The 23525-nt window shown below is 33.9% G+C and overlaps 1 protein-coding gene across 2 annotated transcripts in view; it reads right to left on the reverse strand.

Moving 5' to 3' along the window:
• Positions 1–23525, reverse strand: part of Dhit (regulator of G protein signaling double hit) — a 170425-nt gene that overhangs the window by 77271 nt on the left and 69629 nt on the right. The window contains exon 2 of one of the 2 annotated variants that reach the window (XM_089642729.1): positions 18365–18560. In XM_089642729.1, coding sequence (XP_089498855.1) covers positions 18365–18492 — 128 coding nt within the window. In that variant the 5' untranslated portion in view covers positions 18493–18560. The remainder of the gene's footprint in view (positions 1–18364; positions 18561–23525) is intronic. The other variant, XM_089642730.1, reaches the window with a different exon arrangement.

Consider the following 23525-nt stretch of genomic DNA (forward strand, 5'->3'; position numbering starts at 1 on the left):
AACTTGAAACGACACGACCTAAGCAAATAATGCACCGTTCTCACGCTATCTAAATTATAAAGTTATCATAAAACCCTGACATTCAATCTTTTATGTTAACAAAATATATTATTTTGTTTGTGAGAAGGTTAAATAAAAACATTCTTACTCTCTAAGGTCGGGTTCTATCACAGAATTTGAAAAAATCATGGATTTTAATTTTTCAATTTCTGTGAAAATTCTAGTCAAATTCCATCACTATCCAAGTACTGTGAAACAATCTGCCCACGATGGAATAAAACAGAACTTGAATTTAAAGTTTGATATTTGATGAATTGTTAAAATTCAGTGAAAACGACCCGTTCGGGTTACATTTGGAAAAGAAAACCCGTCCGGAGCATTGTTTAAAAGCAGAATTTTGAATTCGTGAAACTAATATTCAATGAATTATTGAATAATAATAAATGTTATGCTACGTATAAACTCGACAAAATTTCCAAAAAGCCGAGTCGCAAATTATGAGAATGGAACGAAGCAACCGCAAACAGCGCCAAACTCAACGTGAAGTTGCTTTGTTCCTTTCCCGTAGTTGGCTAGACTCGCGGAAATTTTGACCTATTTTTACGGACACAATTGTAACATTCTAAAAATGTACGTAACATTCTAAAAATCAAAAATACCTATATAGTTCTTATTTTCAATTCAATTCATGAATTTATACCGCCGTTCTTACAATATTAGGTTATGTAATGGTCAGCATAGTTGCCTTCCTACTTCCTAGCAGTTTATCGGGGTTCGATTCTCAGCCGTAGCATTTAAAAGATATTTTTTAATAAAAAAAATTAAAAATTAAGTATTTTATTAAAATCTGTCTGAAAGAACAGTGCAAAATTTCAACTTATATCCCGTGACTAAACAAATTAATTCTTATTGACTGACAATTTTTTCGATCAGTGTTTGAAGCTTTATAAATTTAATAGAATAGCTTGCAAGTTCAGTTAAGTGTATGGAGACTAGAAGGAGCTACTTGGAACTTTACAACCTCCGACAATCTTTATAAATTATATTTTTAAGTCGTGTGGATAAGGCACAATAGTGCCATCTGTACGGAGTCAGTGGAACTACTGAATTAAAATTTCGGGGAAATGCTGTCAGGCTGCAGATAGTGGTGGAGGAAAAGCGTTTAAATTATAGCTTTTTTAATTTGAAATTATATTTTTCTTTCTTAATCGAACTCAAAGCCGTCAAACCAGAGTCAAAGCTATCACGAAATATGTATTTAAAATATGACTAACTACAAAAAATAATCTTTCTTGCGTTCGGTTTTACGGGAAAAATATCATTTATTATTTTAGTAGCTAGCGCCATCTACCGTCGAAAAAACGCATTAAATTGAAAGCTCTCAACCAAATTTTCAACAGTTTTCTTGTATGCAAAGATTTGGTGGATTTTCGGGTGGGGAAAACATTTCTTCCTAAGCGAAGAATCAAACCAATAACACCGTACGAAATCGAGCTTTAGTTTGGTTTGATTCGCGGCTGGCTCAAGAGAGGGGTTTAACAGTACGATTTATTGGGAAATTAGTTCTGTGAACATCTAATTTTCTCTTATTTAATTCGCGTTTTGTAAGCGCTCAAAGATGGTTTGAAAGGGAGATATGTCAATACGAATGTAAGAGGGAGCGCGCTAATATTAAAAAAAATGATAATAATAATTATTATTAATAAAAACTAATTTTTATAAAAAACGATAGTAGCGAAAGTAATGAAAAAATATTTAATAAAACACGACTCGTTTGAAATAGAACAAAAATCTCTCGATAGATGCCTTAGTTGCATTTAAAGATACACTGTGAATTTTTTCATGCATTAAATAACAGAACAAAGCGAGTTTTTAATAATTTTCGGAGCTTACTTTGCGATTTTTTTCTATCGATGGAATTTCATAAAATTAACGTTTCTGCATAACAAATGTATAGATATTATCTTCAAAAATATTTTTTCCTTGTAACTTAAGAACTTAAAGAGTTCACGAGAAACTTTTTATAAATCGGTAGGGATTGGGTATGCGGGGGTTTAATTAATCATAAAAAAAATTTCTCTAAAATCATAAGATTTGTAAGTAGGTACTTAAATACCTTCCTACTTAATTTGAAAATAAACCATATATTTTAAGTAAGTATGCTTTTAAGTTTCGTATAGGAAATTGTAAGAAATTGAAAAGAAATATCACTGTATCAATGACAATTATTCTCTCAGACCGGTAGGTACCTACCATAATATAGTTATTCCGATTTGACAACTCCTACTTGATAAAAAAGGCCTAACCAATAAGGCCACCATCTTGAACCGGAACCGGAACGTAACAAACTAATTTACAGATAGACAAAATGTCAAATGGTCTTGTTAAAACGGGGCTTCTTTACGCTTAAGGAGGGATATCACCTGATCTATTATTTGATTTATTAGAATTATTAGATCCTTGAAAACAAACATTTCTATGGATTCCAATAATAATAAGAAAATAAGAAAAAAATAATAAGAAAACCGAGATTGAATGGATTTTAACTTTAAGCGTGTTCAGACGTTTCGATTTTAGTTGAACAACTTTTATTGAACGTTAAGAAACGTCTGGAACAGCTATTTCGTTAATTCAGGTAAAAACGCGCCATTAGACCAAAATGATGTTTTATTATATTTGTTAAAAACAACAATATAATTCAATATTCGAACACGGTTATGATTTTTATTTTATGAAAAATGGAGGCTCTCGACTAGCAAGCGCTTGGTTGCAGGTTCAATTTCGCAAGTAAATTTTATTTGATTATTTGTGTTATTTCACAAATTACTCACTTAAAATAATATGTAGTAATTGTGGGCATGTTCCAGAGTGGAAAATACTCTCAGTATGGTCCTGGTATAAAACAACCATTAAAAATTGAAATGTTGCTTGAAATGGCTTTGGCCGTGTCGGTGGCCAGATCTTAATAGCAAGGCACTTCCACACCTACATCTTCCCCATCTGCTTCAGTCTTACATCATACCCGGATAGGGGATGCTATAGTCTCACTGGCTCCAGACAGTTGGGAGCAGCAATGACTCTGTGCGGTTTCACAAATTAATAAAAAATAAATAAAAAAAATAGAAAAAAATCAATTAAAATTTTTTATTACTTAAAATTTCCTTGGATTTCAATTATGATTTCTATCAAATTGTTTTTTTTTTGTCAGTGGTGCGTTTTTCTTAAATTTGAGGCTTGTTAAACCTACACGCAATATTTAATGGTCTTCTCTACCTGCTGGGTTTACCGATAAGCTGAACAAAGCATGGTTAAACGTCTTTTAATATTATTTTAATGCCTAAATTCCCGAATAATTCCAAGAAAACTTAATTTATGCAAATTGTGCATAAAAATTACACTTCTTTTAGTATTACTTAAGACAAATTCGAAAACAGAGTGTTGAAATCTACTGACAGACTAAAATATGTATTTTAACCGTGGAATATAAAAGAAGTTATATTATTGTATCATCTCGTAGTTATGTTGATTGTTTGTTTGTGATGAGGTCTAAATAGTTTTAAGTACTTTAAAGAGAATCAGGGCCAGGTAACGTGATTTTTGACAATCGTTCCGCAATGGTTTCCAGATACGAAAAGGATGACGTAGCAGCTAACCGTAGCGTTCAGATTTATTGATTTTTTAATATTTTTTCCAAATCCATTTGACACTGTTCCATCTGACGTATGAGGCTTCAGAAAGATAACTTTTGAATGTTAAACTGTTACTTTAAAAAAACTTCCACACAGCATCCCCAAAGATGACATAGGCCCTGAGAGAAATTATTTTCCTGGGGGCCTCCTATTTGGAGCTAATTTTAAAAATAAAAATAATAAAACCAGAATGTATATTAAATTTAAAAATAACAATAATATAACCAGAATGCATATTAAAATTTAAAAATAACATAAATATAACCAGAATGTATATTAAATTTAAAAAATAACAATAATAAAACCAGAATGTATATTGAATTTAAAATCGCAATAATAAAACCATAATGTTTATTAAGTTTTAAAATAACAATAATAAAACCAGAATGTATATTAAATTTAAAATAACATTATAAAACCATAATGTTTATTAAGTTTTAAAATAACAATAATAAAACCAGAATGTATATTAAATTTAAAATAACAATACTAAAACCTGAATGTATATTAAATTTAAAATAACAATAATAAAACCAGAATGTATATTAAATTAAAAATAACAATAATAAAACCAGAATGTTTATTAAATTTTAAAATTTCTTCAACTTTCAATTCTCTCATCTACGTAACACAGCGTAATTTCACAGCGTATTTTAGGCGCTATGAGTTCAATTCCTCAGCTGGCTAAGTCCTACATCACGACACAACCAACATTTTCCGCTTACTTAGGTGGTAGTAGGAGATTTTTAAATATTGTCAGGCTCTACATAACGCTCGAATGTTTGCATTTCTTAAAAAAAGTAAGAGATTCAAATGTGATTCTTCTACGGAGCTTTTAAATGGTTGTTTCTGAATCGTGTTAAGAGGTTGGCCTCATGTTTTATGGCTTACAGCCTCACCAAAGACAAATCCAGCACTGATTTTATCTCTAATCCATTCCGTGATACCAGTTGGTCCAGCTGGAATTATTTAATCCCCCGATTGGCCTTTATTGTACACAAATCTTCATCCGGATTAAAATAATCCCGTAGGGCAGCTGCGCGCCCACGGGCTGTACCGACGTTGGAAGAACAATGGACGGTGTGTTGAAATGGGCACTGACTTTAATTAAACCTAATGGATTCTTTGGGCTATAAATAGTTAGTAACAGGGAAAATAATGTGTCTCAAATGCACCAAGGTTTTTAGAGACGCACATCTTGCAATTTAACCTCTAAAAATGTGATAATGTACATACAACGGATCAAAAAAATGTGGTTTTCTTATTGTTATTTGGTGATTGCAAGATTTACATAAATAAACTTGTAAAAAGAAAACATTCGTGTTTTTGTTGATTCCAAAATGCAATAACGTGATTTGCTCTTGCCAGATTTTAATTACGGACTCGTAATTTATTACAGAATATATTCCAACAGAACTTATGGATGTGTCTGTAGTGAATAAATACTAATAATATTCAACAGAAGATTATATAGTACCGATATTTTTTGAGATTTTATCGGTGAAAAGTATTTTTGTGATTACTTAAGAGGAAGCTAAAAGCCAAAAATGTGTATATTTTTGGTATACCTTATATCGTAGGCAATAGGCATTAAAATTGCTTGGCAAACGGAGTCTAGAAAAGTTCGATTTCAAGCACAAAACTGTTTTTTTATAAGAAAGTAAAAAAGTGAATCAATTGAAACCGTCACAGACAATCTTTAGCTATAATACTGTCTTTTTAAAAATTGTTTCCTTTACGCGTTCATATATTTGTATTGAAAAAAAAATTTTAGTAGTTTACATTTATATTTTTTGTAGAGTAATTTATTTTTTTATTTGTATTCAACTCAAGAGGAAACCTTCAATTTATCTAAAGCATATTTTTTGGTATCCATAATGTAAACCAATTCGTTATAAAGATTAATCAAAATAGTGATTTGACATTAAGATTCGCCTTAGGGTAATTATGCTGTGTTTAGAATTTGTTCTGAATTTAGATATCTGTAGTGAATGAATACTATGTATTAATTTTAACCGAACACAACTCTGAATCTGAATGTATCTGTAGTGAATAAATACTATGTGCTTATTTTAACCGAACATAACTCTGAATTAGAATGTATCTGTAATAAATTAATACTATGTACTCATTTCAACCGAACATAACTCGTAATCTGAATGTTTCTGTAGAAAATTAATACTATGTACTCATTTGTAAATACGAATCTCAAACATGAGAAACGCTTTTCTCTATTGAATTGGGTAGTTACGTTAAAAAGAAAACATGTTATTGTAATTAGTTTTTTTAAATATATATTAAACCTTAGCTGTATCCTCCACTGATAAATTCAGGGATGGTAATGGTACATAATAATATCTGGTTTGGATTATCTACCACCCAGACGCCCGGGCGAGGGCGGCAAGGGGGGGAGGGCAGCAGGGATGGACGGAATTCTCAGGGCAAGGACTCGCTGTTTTGGAGTGGTTCGAACAATTGTTTTTTTGTACATAACATTACATTTTCAACATAACCTAACAATGCAGAACACCATGCATACCGGTCGATTAAATTTAGCAAGAAGAGGCAATAAGCAATAAAAAGAGATAAGAGAAGCCAAGAAGTTCCAAGAAGAGCCTAGAAAAGCCTAGAAGAAACAATAAGACACAAGAAGAGACAAGAAGAAGCAAGTAGAGCCAAGAAGAACCAAGGAGAAGCAAGCCGATCCGAGAAGAGCCAAGACAGACAAGAAGATTTAAAAAGAGCCAAGAAGAGGCAACAAGCGAAAAGAAGAGACAAAAAAAGCCACGAAGAGTCAAGGAGAGCCAAGAAGAGCCTAGAAGACACAAGAAGAGGCAAGAAGACATGATGAAAGACAAAACAACGCTCAATCAATTCTTTTATTCCTGCCCATCCTTAATTCTGGATTGTTTATTTATTTTAATTTAATATTGGATTATTAGGTTGCCATGTATACCGGTTGATTACACTCTAACATCCTTCCTGTCCTCCGAGCACCGGTGTACCTGTTTTAGCTGTACAGGAGTGCTCCTGGTTAGGGTGGTACAAACGTATCATATCGTAACCTAACAAAGCAGAACACAAGGTTTATTTTTTTTTAAAGCTTTTCTCGGTGGAAATCTGTAAAAAGGACTAAAAATGCGTTTTCCACATAAACAGTTGTATTTAAAAACTTAAAAATTATATCTAATTATATTTTTAGAGAAAGCCAATAAGCTAGATAATGATTTGATTCAAATTTGGATTTGAGGCCAAAATACTTAATAAATTTCAAGTTTCTATTTTTTTATGGTTTTTCTCAGGATTGTACCTTCTTACCCAGGAACTATCAACCTCGCCAAATATCGATCGGGTAGGACCGACATTTATTACTTATATTAACTGCTGTAATATCACCCGATTTTAGAAAAATGCCTACATGCCCGCGTGATTGCCGCCAAAACATTGATCGATAGAATGCATTGTCATTGACAGCGAGTCCATCTGTGAAAGTTTCGAAAGTCGGAAGTTGGTTAATCTCCGCTTCCAAGTCAAATTGACAAAGGTAATAAAAACATCATGTAATAACCGAGTTTTTCGGGCATATAAAGTCTATTATTACTTTTACAATTTTAATGTAATCCATACCTATCTTACAAATCGTCATTTTTTGTCACCGGAGATGAAAAGTGCCCGCGCAGTACCTCTTCTAACGCGCAACCAACAACAAGTTACAAGTTCAAATTCACGTTGCGTGCAAATTAGAGCATTTCACTGTTGAGTTTTTATGATTTAGAAGGAAAAAATAGGATAGAATCAACAAGGTAGGACTTTCCAGTTTGCTGGTGGCATCCTCACGCAGTACCATTCCATTCCCTTTTCCCATTCATTTTAGTTAACTCTCGCCCTAGATAACATTTCCAAGAACCATCGAAAGTACAATTCTTTATGTTATTTCACATTATTTAAAATGTCGTTTTGATGCTTCACAGACCATAATTCATGACTAAATGTCGTTCTTCAACGAAATTATAATAACTTCCATTCACGAGATACGATACGACCAAAGCAAATAATAAATTCACTCAAAGTTCCCTGGTTTAGTAGCCTCTGCCATTTAGCCCCAAGCCTTACCGGGACGTTATTTAACTAGGCCATACAATAAACACTGGCAGTACGAAATCCTTGCTGTAGGTACAAGTACCACCCAGTTATCTGTCGAGTTCGCTCTAACTAGAGATACCTGCTAATATACGAAGGTAACGTCTTTTTGATGTTATACTGTCAGAATAGATGTTGTTAAATATGAAAAGTTTGAGTCAGGACGAGGTATTTATTTAGAATGGTATAGTAATAGTATGGTAAGGTATGGTAATAATATGGTAATGGAATGGCATACCTATTTGAAAATGACGCCCTTGATGACTGATATTATCTCCTATCGAGGAGCTATGTTGAAACGGAAATATTTTCCTTTTTTACAAATGGGTGTTGTTTTCTATATCTAGTTGTGATGGAGATATAATGAAAAAATGAGTTTTTTATTTAACTAGGTAATAAAAATGCGTTATTTAATAGTTAGCTAATTACGTAAAACACAATGTTATAGGTATATATCTATGCGGGAAGTTCTAGAGTGTTAGATACCCCATAAGTTCTCTGTTTCGCCCTGATCAAAGGCCACCATTCAGAATATCAACATTGCTTGAAATGACTTTATTTGTGTTTCGTGTCCAAGTCTCAATAGCTAGTTACTACCTCACCTTCCTCATTCCCAACCCCTCCCCCCCACTCACCCTCTAAGCCTCACAATGTCCCACTGGCTCCAGGCAATTAGGATTCTATTGCGGAAATTACATTTAAAATGTAATTTACAATAACGGATATTATTCTCTATAACTGAATCGTAGAAAATTGGAACAAATTCGGTAAATAATGTGTTAGAAAAAAACTAGAAATCAACGTTTTTGAAACAAATAATATCATTATTATTTCATATCAGAATGAAAACTTTACATTTCTCCCCCCCCCCAATTAAACTGTAAATCAGTATAATATTAAGAGCAATATAAACTATTAAGTCCTGAAGCTTAAAAAATACGCAATAAAAGTCTAGCCCGTGAGCAAACAAAGAGCTTGCCGCAAGTAATCAGAAATGTTTGTTTAAAAGCTTCGAGCGCAGAACAAGTGTTTGCAATATTTCAGCAGCTTTTCCTTTCAGCTGCGGATTTTAGTACCCTGGATAGAATAAGCTCTGGGGAGCGGTGACACGGGTGCCGTAGAAAAACTTTACGGAAAGCCTGACGGAAAAAGCTCTCGAAATACCACTTTTATAGTCCTCGTCGAAATGCCATGTTTTCTAGACTCGAGGAAATACCGCATTATGACGATGCTCGCGATGTACAAATAACGCAAAATGAAGTAGGAATGTGTGGAAAGATTGCAACGTCAAACATGCGGAGGAGAACCGTGTAGACTTTAGACTGTAGGCCCCCTGAAGTATGCTCGAATTGTAGAAAGAATTCACTTCTTGAGAAAACTTGTATCGAAATTTAATAGAATTTTGTGGAAATAGCCTAGAATAACGTCTTAAAGCTCTTTTTTTCACTCCTTTAATTTGTACAGTTTTTTTTAATACATTTAAGTTTACATACTTCTAATTATAACTAACATGTCCAAAATGACATGTATGAACAAAATGTATTTTACTATTTTTTCCATCAGTTCAATGGACAAATTCAGAATCAGTTGGGTTTTTAATTCCCATTTAAACCACCAGAGGTGCTCTATGCACTCTATGCTCTATGGCACATATCTATGACATAGAGTCTATGCTAATCCTCAGTATGCTGCCGCCCTGCTGCCACCCAGCGATGTTGGTATTGCCGTTCGTTTGTATGAGACATCGCTGAATTTCGTTTGCCACAGATTCATTAAAAAGAAGGTTTTTATTTATGTTACTTGCAACAGTCTTGATTACACACGTAACTCACCAACGGAGTACCATTTCCAGTATTTTCTATTTTAATTTTTACCAGCCAACAATGTTAGATCCTTATGAATAAAATAAATTAACGCAATTTACGAAGATCACACACTATTTCATTTTGTACATGTAATGATTTATATTCTCGCTCGAAGATAGGAGAATCTTGACTAAAATGTATTCATGTTGTAATTGGTCTTATGCATTTCGCAATGATATGCCTACAAAATTTGATCGTTTTGTCTGCAAATTGTGCCCATAAGACTGTCATTTTTGTTTTCATATTTGGAATATACTATTTTATACGTTACACTGTTAGTAACATGTTTTCGTCGATTTCTCAATTTTTTTTTACCTTTTTTAATTTTAATATGGGCAATTAGTTCATACATGGAAAACTAAAACTTATTTCTTAATATCTGTATTGAGTGCTGAATTATATGTAGAAATAGAATAATAGATTTTACGGAGGGATAAGAACAGGTTAGTAGAAAACGTTACACATAATCACGCGCATGCGTACTGTGTATACAGCGGTTGACAGATTTTTAAACCGCCCGACCCCCAGTATTAGGGACGTATTATTATTATGACTTTGTTAAAATCTGTTTTATTTTACAAATATCAATTGTTCGCGCAATTAAAATATAAAAAAAAATAGTAATACCCATTGGCAGCACTATCAGAGGAATATTTTCAATCGAAATATCGATTTACCTAAGCAAATAAGGAACGTATAATCAAATTTGACAAATTTCGAAGCAATTCAAAGCAAACCGGGTCAATGAAATCGAAAATGTCGTCTGAGGAAACGTAAAGTTGGCAACTAAACGCGAAATGCAAAAATTACCGTGTTTTGAGGATTGGAACAAAGTGTTGCCAGTCTAAAAAATTCTTGTATGAATATTATTATGAGCAAATATTTTAACCTGAGAAGTATACGGCCCTCCTCGTCGTATAGATATACCAGCACGAGGGCGGTGTATTAGAGAACATTTATTAAGACTGAAACAGTATTTCATTTTGGAGGTATTTCCCCATTTATTACATTTTATCTAGCTTTATTGATTTTTGTCTTCTATTGTAGCTCTCTACAACATAAATAACGTTATAAATACAAAATTAGGTAAACGATCATGTGTACAAACAGTATATATTTTTCAGGTTGCCAGAGAAATGTACCGTTGACTTAGCTTTTCCGGGTGCGAATTTTTTTACTTTTCCCGCTGGAATCGTCAAATCGTCCATTAACGATATGATCGCGTGAGCCCGCGTGTAAACAGGCGATCAACGATGCCATTCCAGTGTGTGTGTGACACACCAGTTAATGTGTTTACATGCTAATGAGCGCGTGTTACGCCGCGGCGACGTGGTTGGAGCGTCGCGACGCTATAAGGACGGACCCATGAGATTAATCAACCCGTTTTTTTTAAACTAAGGAACGGAGGGCTAGTACAAATATTACACATCGTTAGGGTAACTCAAGCGAGGCTATACTAATGTTGTGCGTTGCAGTAGAATGATAAATTGTTTCAAAATGATTTATGGCTTGTAATTTGAGAAACTACATTATTTATACTGCAAAAGAAAATTTTGTTTTCTTTAAAAGCAAATATTTTATTATGTTATGAAAACATTTTTAATGATTTAGGGAAACTTTATTTTTTATTATTTTTTCATATTCAAAATGCAGACATTTTGCTTTGTTGTCGCCTAAAGATTTTATCCGTTATGTATAACAATTTATTTTATGATTGCGGACTTTGCATTTGAAATATGCAAAATTAGCGTTGTAGGTGCTGTAGGGATATAATGGGATTAATAAGTGCAGGTCTTTAAGAGACTCGGATTATATGAAGAAGGAAAAATAGACGCCGGGTAGCTCGTTCCTTTAAAACACCTGTAGAACAGATACAAAATTCCTACATCTGGTCTGTGCATTAGGGTGGCCAATCTGTTTGTTAACTGTGATTGTCAATTAGACGGACCGCCCTCTTTGCACAGAATCAACTGGGTTTATCAAGTTTTTTGGGGCTCTAGCCCAGAGGTGAATTAGGGTATATTCACTGATTTTTACACTCGAAAAAAATTACGATATTGAAGATATTTTTATTTTATTTTTATGTTGACGATAAAATTTTCTATTTTCTATCTACCATTTTCTATTTGCCGCCAAAAGTCTTGTTCGCTTTCATTCGTGAATTCGTTGGCGTTGACGTCACGCTGGGCAACGTTTCCAGCCAGTGACGGTTTATATGTCATAATGACGTTGTGACCAGTTGGAACCATTCCGGAAAGTGCGATTCTTAAAATCAATAAATATTACAATTACAATTTTTTCGTGCCATTTTCAGAATAATGAAAATAGATATTTTGTGATGTGACATTATTATTTAAAATACAACAATAACTTAATAAACACCACTTTTATTTTTATACTTAATTACCTACTAGGTTTCCGAATTTTCCAGGCCTGCACAATACTGCCCTGAAGAAGCTACAATTGTAGCAAAACCCGGTCACCATTAAGTATAATAATAATAGTGGTGTTTACTAGGTTATTGTTTTATTTCGAATAAAAATCCTAGAGAAAAAAAAAAAAAAAAAAACTGAATCCATTTCCAGTGCAAAGGGGTTTAATATAAGTTTTAATTCCTGCAATCATATTTACTTTACATATTATATAGAAACAGGTAAAATAAACTTTTTGCTACTAAAAATTGTATAGTCTTATTATGCCAAAATATAGCATGCTCGTTAAGCGACTTCCTCGTCAGCGCTAAGCGCATAATATTATGCGCAAATATCCCACGTACGGCGTTAGTCATATTTACGTATTCGCTTTAAAAGAACATGTATGATTGTCAAAAGGAGTGTCGAGCGCACCCGCAATTCTACGTACACCGGAACATTCATTAAGGGTTTTTCACAGCAACGTTTTTTATGTGAAAATTTAACGTAGAAATGTAACGTGGAAATGTAACGTTTCACGGGACGTTCGTGACCCACGTCACATGACAATATACTTAGTTTTAATTACCAAATTGTCCACGAACAAAAATTATTCGGTTTTCGTGGAAAAGTGTCCGTGCGTGACATTATATTTTCCGTGGAAAAATGGATTCAGGTTTTATGACAAAATTAATTATTTATAAAACTTTAAGAATGATTAAAGGTTTCAATTTGGGAGGCGGGTATGTTGGATATGGTGACCGGATAAATCATCAAAATGATAATTATCACATCTTTAAAAAGTTATATAAAGTCATGGAAAGTGATGAAACAAAAACTTTATTAACTGGGTTAAGTAAGTTAGGTTGGGTTTAATTTTTTTTATCGTTTTTAATGACTTAATATCACTTTTTAAAGGTGTGCTGAATTGTCACTGTGTTGAGTTATCATGGAACCGTTGGATATATTGGATAATCAACGGCGGTCGTCCCAAGTGGTTTGCTGCGTTTGGTAACTTAACAGGGGTTTCCGGGTTTATGGGTGAGGTTTTACTAGGTCTGCCCACTTAGTGCGTCAGTGGCTCCAGCAGGACTCTCTCGATCCTTGGCACAGCAGTGGGAGGTATAGATTTATACGTCCATCCCTCCTAGACCTACTGACCTCCAGATTTTTCCTCAGATTTCCAGCAGCCCTGAGGGAAATTATTTTCGTCAGGGCCTCCTGTGTGGAGCTACAGCGTTTTCCAATAAGAGGTGTTATTTTAAATAGCCCACTATTTCGGTAGATGTTACTTTTAAAGCTGTCATTTTTTTAACATTTGACAAGTTATTGTTGTAAAACCCAAAAGTTATTGTTGTAAAGCCTCTTTATCTTCAACGTGTGACTGTTTGGTGCGGTTTATGGTTCGGCGGAGTCATTGGACCTTACTTTTTCAAACATGAGTCTGGAGCAACAGTTACGGTGAATAGATTGCGCTATCGAGAGATGATTAATGATTTTTTTATGACCGAAATTGGATGGTATTGATTTGGACAACGTTTACTTTCAACAAGACGGCGCTACGTGCCACACAAGCAACGAAACCATTGATCTTTTACGATTGAATATCAAAATAACACCTCTTATTGGAAAATCCTGTACTTTATAATAAACGCTTATTTTCTAATGGTAAAAGCATTTGATAACAAAACTGTTTTGAAACGTGATGAAAGTTCATGGACTCGCGATAATTGGGAAATGAAGTCACTGTTCCGCAATTAATTGTTTGGGCTTCATTTAGCTTTTAATTACAAAGATCTGGTCGATTAGATACAAATACTAGTTTTACTACATAATTTCGACGGATGTTTTTTTTTCATTAAAATTTAATTCGTTGCGTAGTAAAAGCGTGTCTTAATTTTTTTTTATTTCCTCCCTCGCACGTAGAGTCCAAACTGCTCCCAACCATCTGGAGCCATTGAGACTATGGCATTCCCAATTAGGAGGAGGTGGTAGACATGGTAGTGGAGTGTAAAATAAACAGTAACTTTACGTAAATGGTAAAGTAGTATTGTTTTATGAACCTCACTGGCAGAACCTCTGCTGAGGTGTTCTCATGTTTTAAGGCGGCTCCATCAACAATATTACCACAAACATTGAACCAAATGTTTGTGCAGGCATGCAACATTTGCAACATAAGACAGAGCCGCAAAACAAAAAAAAAACGTTGTGGCCTCGACCTAATGTTTTTGTTTTTGTTTTTACCCGATGTTTTAATTTTTGCCCGATGTTTTTGTTTTTGCCCGATGTTTTTGTTTTGGCCGATGTTTTTGTTTTTGCCCAATGTTTTTGAAAGGAAGTAGAGGATGTTTTGTTAAGAAAAAAAGTATGAAGGGTGGGTAGGGATCTAGTGATCAGTGTGGCTAGTGATAGGAGTGACGGACATTTGATACTATCCCTCCCACTGCGATGCAAGGCGATGAGTCAAGAGAGACCAGTTGGAGGTGTCAAAGGGTCTCCCCAAACCAACCTCTCCCGATCTGGCCCGCCACGCAGCTGGTGGGCAGGCACATCCTAAAGACACCTCATCCGTTGAACCTTGGTACCCCAAACACAGCGAACCACGCATGACCTACAGCAGAGGGGTTGGTTATAAATGGTTTCCGGGGTGGTGATACACAAACCCGCCTCCCAAAATTATCTTATATTAAGAATAAAAATTCCAAAATTGAACACCGAGCATATTCAAAATACAAACTTCCTTGAAATCTTAAAATTATCTAAAATATTCATGAATATAAGCCTAAATTGAAAAACATACATAAAACTACTATAAGAGTCCATGCCTATTATTATTTTTTTAAGTTTATTATTGTATGGATAATATTACATTTTCTTTTATTATAATTTACAATATTTTAATACTTATATGACTTTATTATTTGCGCATGAATTCCCTCACCAAACACGAGAGTCTTGTATCTTTGACGAGGAAATGTTTTGTTTTATTTTTTCTTTATCGCTGTGTAACATGTAAAAAATTTTATATTTATTTTTAAAATAAAAACATTTGTATATATACTACCAAATTGGGAAAATATGGGCTTCTCTTCTTGATCTCATCTAGATTCACCCTTTTAAAAACTTGTATTGAACAAATATATCCACAGCATCCCAAATATGAGGAGAATTCCGTTCACATATCCAATTTCATTTATCTTTGTGGCTATAATTATTCGCTTCTTAAAATAGAATTCATTAACGGTCCATAAAACGTATTATATAGGTAAATTTATACAGGTCGGATAATTCTCCAAGAGAGGGTTTTAAAGTATTTTAGGATAATGAACACCAAAATAGCAAAATCAACATTAAAAATGACTCACCACTTCGACCTGCGAACGGCACATGAAAAAAACAAAAAATATTAAAACCAAATATAAATAAAACGAAGAAATTTCAACAAACAGGGAATTCAAAATAATGTATAGTGCAATTGGTGTAAAAATCGTTAAAATTGATTGATAAATACCTAATAATGAATTTTCTAAAAGCATACTGACGAAACATAAAAATGTTAAATGAAAATAAACTTTGAAAAGCATCGTAGGGCATTAGATAACATTCATGGGTCAGTTGGGTTTATGAAAAACTGAAGGAAAGCTATTATTTCTTAATAAATATCAGTAATTAATTAAATTGTTGTCAAAGTGCAAGAAATAAAAAATAAAAAAAACATAATGGGATAAATTTACTCTACAGGATTTTTCCAATAAGAGGTGTTATTTTGAATAGCCCGATATTTCGGTAGATGTTAGTTTTGAAGCTGTCATTTTTTAACATTTGACAAGTAAAAACTACGCCATTAATAAAAATGGAACGATACACGCTTCGACAACGCATTGAAATTATTAAAATTCACATGAGTGAATCAAATGCAAATCATCTTGAGTGATTAGGCCCATTTCTACTTCGGTGACGTCGTCAACAAGCAAAATTGTCACATCTGGTGCTCGGAAAACCCAAAAGTTATTGTTGAAAAGCCTCTCTATCCTCAACGTGTGACTGTTTGTTGCGGTTTATGGTCCGGCCGAGTCATTGGACCTTACTTTTTCGGAAATGAGGCTGGTGCAAAAGTTACGGTGAATGGATTGCGCTATTGAGAGATGATTAATGATTTTGTATAGCTAAAATTGAATGGTATTGATCTGGACAACGTTTACTTTCAACAAAAGGGCGCTACGTGCTGCACAAGCAACGAAACCATTGATCTTTTACGATTGAATATCAAAATAACACCTCTTATTGGAAAACCCTGTATAAGGTTGTGGTGTTTTACACAAATTTAATTGCAACGTAGTAAACCAAATGACCAGTAAGAGCCAATTTATTTTTGATTTTTTCTTTGAATGGTTACCGTTAAACGCCAATTCTAGGTCAGTTTCAGCTTTTGAAAAAATTGTGGTTAGCAGAAAAGCACAACTGTTATGTTGCTAAGCTTGTTACTTCGTCACAATTTGATAGAAAGTTGAAACGGATCTAGCATCGGCATTTAAAGGGGACTTTCCAAATGTTCTTAAAAAGTTACCATTTGATGAAATTATTTTATTTGAACTTCTGTGAAACACTTTAACCTTCTCGTAAGTATTAATACGTTTTGTTTTTCACGGAAAGTTCAACCGCAACGAAAGGTTATTTTCAAATGAAGCAGGCATAATTATCTAGCAGGGTGAAAAGTACATGAAATGTGGGGGACATAACTCACAAGTCACCGGAATGAAATTAATTACAAATGAATCGCGTGTCGAAGTGCAAAATAAAAATATCATAAATAAACAGGTTGAATTACAAAGAAAAACTTAAACGAAAAACAGGCCACAGGTACAAAAAAAATGTAAATATAACAGGGTGAAATGGTGGAAAAAAACATCAAATATGAAATTAGTGATATCCCTGGGTGACATATTGAACAATGAAAAAACAATGGTAACATTTGAGCGCCATTGAGGTGATTTTGAATAGAAACGGCGCTATACAAATCATCCAAACATTATTATTTCCATCTGTTTTGCTTTAAACCATTCCGCGAATCTGAAGCAATGCCATTATTATCCTCACCAAAAATAACTCACACAACATACGCTTAATTCTAACATAATATAGGTATACTTAAACATCTCGGTACAGTTTTTCCTGGAGAATTGTTCACGAAACAACATCAAAAAACCTATTACAGTTATTCATTAATATGCTTACACTCCACAATACTGAGAATAATTGTAATTAATGGTTATTATTAGTGATACACATTCTAGCCATATTTATTTAACGGACATGACACATAACAAGAACAAAACAGAAAAACATTTAATGTATTGGCATTCTTACCTTACAGACTTCATGACAGGTTCTCCTAGTGCTTACATAATTTCCACGAAATATAAAAAATGACACTTACTGTAATTCACATCTGCACGCTTACATCTACCAACTATAATCACGCAGTTACGTAAATCATCCACATGCTTCCCTCAAACTCCACACCACGTTTATCACTACGATAGTGAGCAGTAGACCCACCAGGATCAGTTAAAAAGAACATTCTAACATCGATGTCATTTATCAACATGTTTCCCTCAAACTCCGCACCGTGTATACTATGATAGTAAGCAAACTCACCAGGATCCGTTAAAAAGAACATTCCAACATCGGAGTAACACTTACGTAATTCATCAACATGCTTCCCTCAAAATCCGCACCGTGTATACTATGATAGTAAGCAAACTCACCAGGATCCGTTAAAAAGAACATTCCAACATCGGAGTAACACTTACGTAATTCATCAACATGCTTCCCTCAAAATCCGCACCGTGTATACTATGATAGTAAGCATCTCACCAGGATCCATAAAAGAACATTCCAACATCGCTAGATCATTCACCGATGCATACCACCAATGACAGATATTTACGTAATTCATCAAAATGCTTCCCTCAAAATCCGCACCGTGTATGATAGTAAGCAACTCACCAGGATCCATAAAAGAACATTCCAACATCGCTAGATCATTCGTCAATACATACCACCAAAGACAGATATTTACGTAATTCATCAACATGCTTCCGTCAAAATCCGCACCGTGTATACTATGATAGTAAGCAACTCACCAGGATCCATAAAAGAACATTCCAACATCGCTAGATCATTCGACAATACATACCACCAAAGACAGATATTTGCGTAATTCATCAACAACCGCTGAATGACAATGTAGACTCACCAGGATCCGTTGCAGCTGCAGCAGCAACACCAGCACAGGCAGCGGCGGAAGGGGCCGCGCGCCGCGCCCAACCCGCGCAGCCGCACGCCCGGCAACTCACTCACCGAGCACATCTGTAAGCACAACATCACGCTATCAGCTGCCGTCACTGCTAGTGTCCACTGCTAGCTCCAGGTCGAGCACCCTGCCGCCGGACCTGAAATATAAACACTTTAAGGCTCCGTAGTAAGCATTCAAAAAGAAGATGGAGATAAGTAAGTAAAAGTAACTCAAAATAAGGTAGATCTTTGCAGCGTAGTCCATTGTGGGACAGAATCTGAATGTTCGTTTTTAAACGAACCGCTAAAACTAAAGTTCGGTAAATTATAACATATTTGTACAAATGTCCATCTAAATAGTGCAACAAAATATTAAATTTTCGAAGCAAGCACGAACTATCGTTTACCCATTTGGGATTTGTAGTCAAGTCTTTTAAGCAGTCAGCAATTTTCCCACCGTTGTACAAAGAACTGGTAATTCGTAAGCAGCTTTTACTTACGACGATTGAATAGTGATATTACAATGCTTATTGCCTGTATACTGTCAGAATCATTTATTGACAAATTATAGAAAGAGACGGTCACACCGCCTTCCGCGTTCCTCGCAACTTGGTTTGTTACCATTTCCCTAATTGGTGGGTCTCTCAGTCCGAATGTCTATGGCGTAAGCAAAAATATTTAAAACAAAGCAAAAATCTTTGGTCAAATGTCCTAGGTAACATTTAAAGAAATACTGTGAATTTTTTCATATCTTAATATGTTAAATAACGGAACCAGATATGTTTTTAATAAATTTCGATGTATGCTTTGCTGTTTTTTCAATTGAGGGAATTTCACATAATTAATTTTTCAACTATCTTAAAAAGTAATACATACATTCTTTTAAGAGCTTAAAAGCTTTAAGTGTTCAATTGACATTTTTACAACATTAAGTGACATTCGAAACGCAGGGACTTATGTTGGACCATGTTACACATAAACCATTCATCCCACAATTTGGAAAATGTTATTTTTTGATGATATTTTTTTGTGATATTTTCAATTACTGCAGAAACCGAAATGTTTCATCACTTTTCATATTACACTTGTTAAATTAAAATAATTTGTAGTATCTATGTGCTCGACTTAAAAAAAACAATCTTTAGTGTTATTTATTAATTTATTTGTAAGAAACAAACAGCTTTTACATAATATGCAATGCTAAATATACAAGTTAACCGAAGTCAAGCCACCGAAGTTTCTTATGCTAAAGTTCATTGGAAATGAAGTTTTAATCTTAAAATTAATTTTGGGTTAAAGGAAGGGGAGAGGAAGAGGAAAATAGGAAGAGGATAGGAGAGGCTTCCGATATATTCCATGCTCTCATATTAATAATCGATCGCACGCATTACTTTATACCGATATTTCTTTAGGTTATTACTAAAAATGTCAATGCTATAATTTTTTTTATTATATTTTGCACATATACGAGGAATTGGGGAATTTTTTCGAATATTTGTTCTACACGAGAGTAAATAAAATAAATCAGTTTGTCGGGTTGATCTAGACGGAATATGAAAATTTATTAAATTGATAAGTTCTGGTGAGTCTAGACCATTATTTAGGATTTTAAACAATAAGATTTGATCAAAAATTAGACGTCGTGTTTGGAGGGAGTTAAAATTATGAATTTTAATGGATTCGGTATAATTTGAGAAGTGTAAGTTTAGTTATTAATTTATGTGTTTAAATTTTTTTTTAATTCTTTCTATTCTTTCAATATGGGCTTGGTATAAAGGAGTCCAGATCGGTGTATTGTGTTCCAAATGCGGCCGACTATATGAGGAGTAAAGGGAATATAAAGTGTTTATGTTGGAAGGGAAGTTAAAGGAAGTTAAGTGGAAGGGTTTTGCTATGCGAATTATAAATCTCAGCATTTTATTGGCTTTGTTAATGATTTCATCAGTGTGTTGGATAAAGTTTAATTGAACATCCAGTGTTACCCCAAGGTCTCTGATATATTTTACTTAATTGATGTGTGTGCCGTTTAGTGTGTATACAAACGAAATTTTATTTTTATTGCGTGTAAATGTTAATTATTTAATTTATGCATTTTTCGATGTTAATAACAAGTTTGTTTAATTCGCAAAAGGCAAAAACACGATTGAGGTCCTCTTGAAGTTTAATGCAGTTGTTGATTGATTTAGTAAGTAATTTTTTTATCATCTGCATATGCTAGGTAATTAGCATGTAAAAAAACAATTGTGAATATCGTATATATACACATTACATTATAATGGGCCTAAATGAGAACCTTGAGGTACACTGGAGGGCACAGAGAAGAAGTTGGACTTTGTTCCCTCAACTGAGACACTTCGAAGTCTACTCCAAAGGATCTATTATCTCAGCATACTAATTTGTGGGTTGGGTGGTTTGTGCATAACATGGTACAGTTTACAGTTTATGTGTTGGGAATACATCGCTACTGCAGAGGTAAAATTCATTAAGTGGAATTTTCAGAATATGGAGATAATCGAGATTTAGTCAATCATATTTCTTCCCAAAATCCGACAAATGCAATTTTTCAGGAATCTTTCCTTTTACTGGATTGTACAAAATGCAAAAGTTAAAATTTTCTCTTGCTAATTACCATAAATTTAGAAATAAGTGAGTTTTCCTCAAACGCGTTTATTTGAAATTTGTTGAACTCCATGTGAGGGGGTTTCATGACGAAAACAGAACATTGATGAAAAGTTGTGGGATTGCATAGATGCAAGAGTAAGTGTTAAGCCTTTATATAGAGTAGAACGATCTCACTCAACTTCTTTCTATACCAGACCATCGTCCGTGAAGAAACAGAACACTGGAGAAAAGTAATGAGAAAAAAGAGCTGAGCTAACCTAACCTAACACAAGCTTACTTAACCTAACCCAACCTAAACTAAACTAACCGAACATATCATGTTATCGTGCTCTCTTTTGTTTGTTCTGTTTTATTCGGATACGAGGAAACGACCTGCATGGAACAAATCCACAGATAAGGAATACTTAAACAAATTATACTTTTATGACGACGATAAAAATTACATGAGCGATGAATGGGGAAATTGTTTTAATCCAGAACAGAGTGGAAACATCACTAGTTGTTGATACTTTATCTGAAAAGAATATAGAATTATTCTCTAAGTAGGTCTAAATATTCAGGTAGGTACTCTAATATTTTCCTTATTTTGCAACATTCCTGCAATTCAAGGTGCTATAGTCCAAATTGCTATAGACTGTGGAGAAGGTACCAAAGTCGTTAACTACTCCAATAACTCTTTGGCTTATCCCGTTATTTATAATAATAAATTTAACATTAACAAAAATAACAATTTATTCTATTTGAGCTTTATTACGGTAGTTCCCTTCAACCTTCAATACACTCTACGTCCATTATATGCATTTAAAACTAATATTTTATTGATTTATTTTAGGGTCTTAAGCCTTGTTGCGCTACCTCCTACATTAGCCCGCGCAAAACGGCATAATAACCCAAAAATAAGTCACTATAATACTTTTAGCCGTGAAAATCTCAAATCTTAACAGATTAAGATTCGTCGCTACGCAGCATACAATAAAAAAACGTTTTCCAGATTTGCCAGGCGATTATTTTTACTCAAGCCCGAAGAAGACATGGCACGATCAAGTGAATCAGATACTCGTGTCGGGCCATGTCTAGAGTCAACATAATAGAAGCGTATGTATGAGACGATGTATGAATGTGAATGAGGCAAGGAGTGTGTGCCGAGACCGAGTTGTTTGGCGGTCCGTCCTCTCTGCCTACCCCTGCGGGAAAAAGGCTTGATGGTTAGTTAGTTAAGATTTACAAAACTTTTAGTTTGTGTTCGCAGATCATTTAATCAAAGGTAATTATAATTATATACTTGAAAAAAATGCTAACTTTACATCAAAATATCCTCATAAATAAAATGACTTACTCACATTCCAATCCGATTCATACATAAACATTTAACATAATACACACATTCATAGAGAAAATATATCTTTCCACATTGCCTCACGTGTTCCTTTGATGATAGTACACGCGAGTAAATATATTTAATGTTTATATTAGTACCTTAGAGATTTAGCTAATTACACCATGTTAATTCTCCAAGAGCGTAAGAACTCCGAGAAAATCCCAAAATTTGAGGATAATTTATCATAAAGCTGGCAACACCAGCCGTGAGACTCCGCCCATCACGTGCTCTATTTTTTGGGTATTTTAATATATTGTCTATGGTTATCACAAGATGGCAACATTATCATTATAAAGGGGTTAAGCACTGCTCAATTTTATTATTGTACAGCAGAAAATAATTTTTCATGGAATTTCGTACAAGGTTGTACGTGCTTAATTTCGGTAGCAACGGTGGAATAAATTAAAGGTAAATGGAATTACAGATTAAAGTTATATCTCATTTATATATCTACCTATATATTATTACAAAGATATCACTTTTTTACTAACTGCGTGATAACATATAATACACATTGATAGAAGTAAGTAAGAAACATTTAAAACATTTACAAAGTATGTATACCAACCGTCCAATGACGGTTTACAACAGTATGTTATTTCAAATGATCTGCATAAGGGTGTTATGAACTCCAGTAAAATATTGGCAGTATTAACAACGCTGGCCGCTAGATGCGCTAGTGTTGCATATTGACGTTACATTCCTTTCACAATTGATTAAAAAAAAACTGTGTTAAGTTGGGTGCAGGTTACGGGTGTAATAATTACAAACAACAAAAACACTCAAAAGTCTTTCAGAACTGCCCGTTAGACAAACTGCTAAAAAGCAGTATATCGGGACTTTTTTGGCATATATTTGTAAAGCGTGTAAAACATAATAAAAAATAAATCATCAATGTCAAAAAACTTTGATAGGTGAGTGAACGATATGAGTTAAATCATAGCAAAAACAAACTCTTCTTGATTACGTAAAAAGTGGATTATACCATTACAAATATATTTATAGAAATTTTAAGGTTAATTCAGCAAAACTGTGTTCGTTCCATGTACCCGCTTCCCAAATTAATAGAGTTTTGGAGCGGTTTTGAAATCTAATATATAGGATTATCGAGGATGGTGGAATT

The sequence above is a fragment of the Hesperophylax consimilis genome, chromosome 18 (assembly GCF_061612785.1).
Source record: "Hesperophylax consimilis isolate HC1 chromosome 18, BYU_Hcon_1.0, whole genome shotgun sequence".
NCBI classification, from domain to species: domain Eukaryota; kingdom Metazoa; phylum Arthropoda; class Insecta; order Trichoptera; family Limnephilidae; genus Hesperophylax; species Hesperophylax consimilis.